Source organism: Mastomys coucha, unplaced genomic scaffold (genome assembly GCF_008632895.1).
Source record: "Mastomys coucha isolate ucsf_1 unplaced genomic scaffold, UCSF_Mcou_1 pScaffold16, whole genome shotgun sequence".
Taxonomy (NCBI): domain Eukaryota; kingdom Metazoa; phylum Chordata; class Mammalia; order Rodentia; family Muridae; genus Mastomys; species Mastomys coucha.
This window is the reverse complement of record NW_022196898.1, coordinates 31,841,520-31,844,343: the sequence shown is the minus strand read 5'-3', so window position 1 is coordinate 31,844,343 and position 2,824 is coordinate 31,841,520. Positions and strand designations below refer to the sequence as shown.

At 37.9% G+C, this 2,824-nt stretch overlaps 1 protein-coding gene across 3 annotated transcripts in view; it reads left to right on the top strand.

Moving 5' to 3' along the window:
- The window catches only part of Rbm46 (RNA binding motif protein 46), a 61,717-nt gene that overhangs the window by 7,433 nt on the left and 51,460 nt on the right, over positions 1 to 2,824 (top strand). For 2 of the 3 annotated variants that reach the window (XM_031374175.1, XM_031374173.1), the window contains exons 3-5: positions 13 to 135; positions 922 to 1,389; positions 1,901 to 2,559. In XM_031374175.1, coding sequence (XP_031230035.1) covers positions 13 to 135; positions 922 to 1,389; positions 1,901 to 2,559 — 1,250 coding nt within the window. Of the gene's footprint in view, positions 1 to 12; positions 136 to 921; positions 1,390 to 1,900; positions 2,742 to 2,824 lie in introns of all 3 variants that reach the window. The other variant, XM_031374174.1, reaches the window with a different exon arrangement.

The following is a 2,824-nucleotide window of genomic DNA, read 5'->3' as shown; positions in this document are numbered from 1 at the left end:
CCGATGGAACAAATGGATGCAGTAAAGTACGCACTGGCACTCAGAATGAAGCCGCACTACTGGCTCTGATGGAAAAGACTGGCTACAACATGGTCCAAGAAAATGGGCAAAGGAAATTTGGTGGTCCTCCTCCAGGTGGGGGTTTGCTTATAACATGTTTAAATTAAATCTTTAACATAGTCATTAGGTGAGGTGTAATCACAGGCACCTCAACCAGTCTCAGCCATGATTTATGGTTTGAGAGAGATGAATTTATTTAAAATGTTGCTCTTATTTAAGAAGTGGTTGAGAAATAACTTGGTTTGGATTGAGAAATAAATTATGATTCGGAGCATTGGGAAAAAGTATAGGCATTACAGACAAGTCATTTGGGGAGGATTTTGAAGGAGCAGTGAGTGGAGGGCATAGTATTTCCATGGACAGATTCAAATAGGCATAGTACCTTACCATTCTAAGAGTGCATTCCCTTTGCTCAGACTCTCAAAATGACTACACAGAACTCTGCCTTCTAGTTTCCTCCGTTGCTACGGCCCTTGCTACTGCTCTCCTCCATGTAGTACACTTTAGGCAGGAAGGCATCTGTAGTGTAGTTTTCTCTTGATTTCTCCTCTCCCTGATAATCATTATACCTAACTCTTTGCTTCACTTAGGTCATTGCACAAACTTGGTGTTCAGAGATTTACCTATTTTATCAATAGTGACACCTCTTGTATGGCTGTATTTTCCTCATAGAATTTTGTCATTTATACTGTCTCCTAAAGTTTTGTTACAGTAAGCTTCAGAAGGGAAGGAACTTCATTTGTTTTTGTACTTCAATACTTAGAATACTGTTTGTAGACAATTTGTTGAGTGAGTAATGATTCAGTTATGAATATAGCTTTGTAGAATTTATTTTTTGTTGTGTTTATCTTTATTTTTCAGGTTGGGAAGGTCCACCTCCCCCTAGAGGTTGTGAAGTTTTTGTTGGAAAAATACCTCGTGATATGTATGAAGATGAACTGGTTCCTGTATTTGAAAGAGCTGGGAAGATATATGAGTTTCGACTGATGATGGAATTTAGTGGTGAAAATAGAGGTTATGCATTTGTGATGTATACTACTAAAGAAGAAGCCCAATTAGCCATCCGGATTCTTAACAATTATGAGATTCGACCAGGGAAGTTTATTGGTGTGTGTGTAAGCTTGGATAATTGCAGATTATTTATTGGAGCAATTCCCAAAGAAAAGAAAAAGGAAGAAATTTTGGATGAAATGAAGAAAGTTACAGAAGGTGTTGTAGATGTGATTGTTTATCCAAGTGCAACTGACAAAACCAAGAACCGTGGTTTCGCCTTTGTTGAGTATGAGTCCCACAGAGCTGCTGCTATGGCCAGGAGAAAGCTGATTCCGGGTAAGATAGTCCTTTCAAAGATTACTTTACATATTAATCCCATTATAAATTTGAAAAAGAATCAGTAAAGTTTAGAACATTATTATCAAGCTATATAATGCCACATGAAAAGGAATGAAGAATTATTTTATTGCGGAAGTAAACTAAATGACTATAAGGTACAAGAAATTGTTCCTGCAAAATGAGTTACATTTGCCAATTACTGAACGTGTCTATACTCTGACACTTTCATATGTATTTAACGTGGTTAATTATGTTTCGTAAAATCCAGAGAACATTATTTTAATTATTTAATCTTTAAAGTCTTGTCTTACCAACTTAAAGTCTGTCATAAGTTCTGATTAGGTTTGCTTTAATAAAAACTTTAGTGTGAATAGGCATAAGTGGTTAATCAGATTTATTGATATGTGTTTGAGTTTCTGTTTACTTGGAGAAATTATTATATGTCGCTCTTTAGACTTGTACTCTTTGCTCTAGTTACCTTAAAGTTAATTCATGCAATTTTTTTCAGGAACATTTCAACTCTGGGGCCACACCATTCAGGTAGATTGGGCTGATCCAGAGAAGGAAGTTGATGAGGAAACCATGCAGAGAGTTAAAGTTCTCTATGTAAGAAATCTGATGATCTCAACTACAGAGGAAACAATTAAAGCAGAATTCAATAAATTCAAGCCTGGTGCAGTGGAACGCGTAAAGAAACTTAGAGATTATGCATTTGTTCACTTTTTCAACCGAGAAGATGCAGTAGCTGCCATGTCTGTTATGAATGGAAAATGCATTGATGGAGCCAGTATTGAGGTAACCCTGGCAAAGCCAGTAAATAAGGAAAATACTTGGCGACAGCATCTTAATGGCCAGATCAGCCCCAATTCTGAAAACCTACTTGTATATGCTAACAAGGAAGAGAGCCACTCCAAAAGTCTAGGCAAGCCACCAACTCTTCCCGCTCGTCTCAATGGCCAGCATAGTCCAAGCCCCCCTGAGATTGAAAGATGTACTTATCCTTTTTTTCCTGGAACAAAGCTTACCCCAATTAGTATGTATTCTTTAAAATCCAATCATTTTAATTCTGCAGTGATGCATTTGGATTATTACTGCAACAAAAATAATTGGGCACCACCAGAATATTATTTGTATTCAACAACCAGTCAGGATGGAAAAGTACTGTTGGTGTATAAGATAGTTATTCCTGCAATTGCAAATGGATCCCAGAGTTACTTCATGCCAGATAAAGTCTGCACGATGCTGGAGGATGCAAAGGAACTAGCAGCTCAGTTTACGCTGCTTCATTTGGACAGGGAACACAGTCTCTTCAGCCTGGACCTGTGTAGAAGAATTTGGAGGAAATAAGCAGACTACAATTTCCTTCGCAGCTCAATAAATAGTCTTTCCCCTGTTAGCGCTACCCTCTCTTCTGGGACTCCCAGCGTGCTTC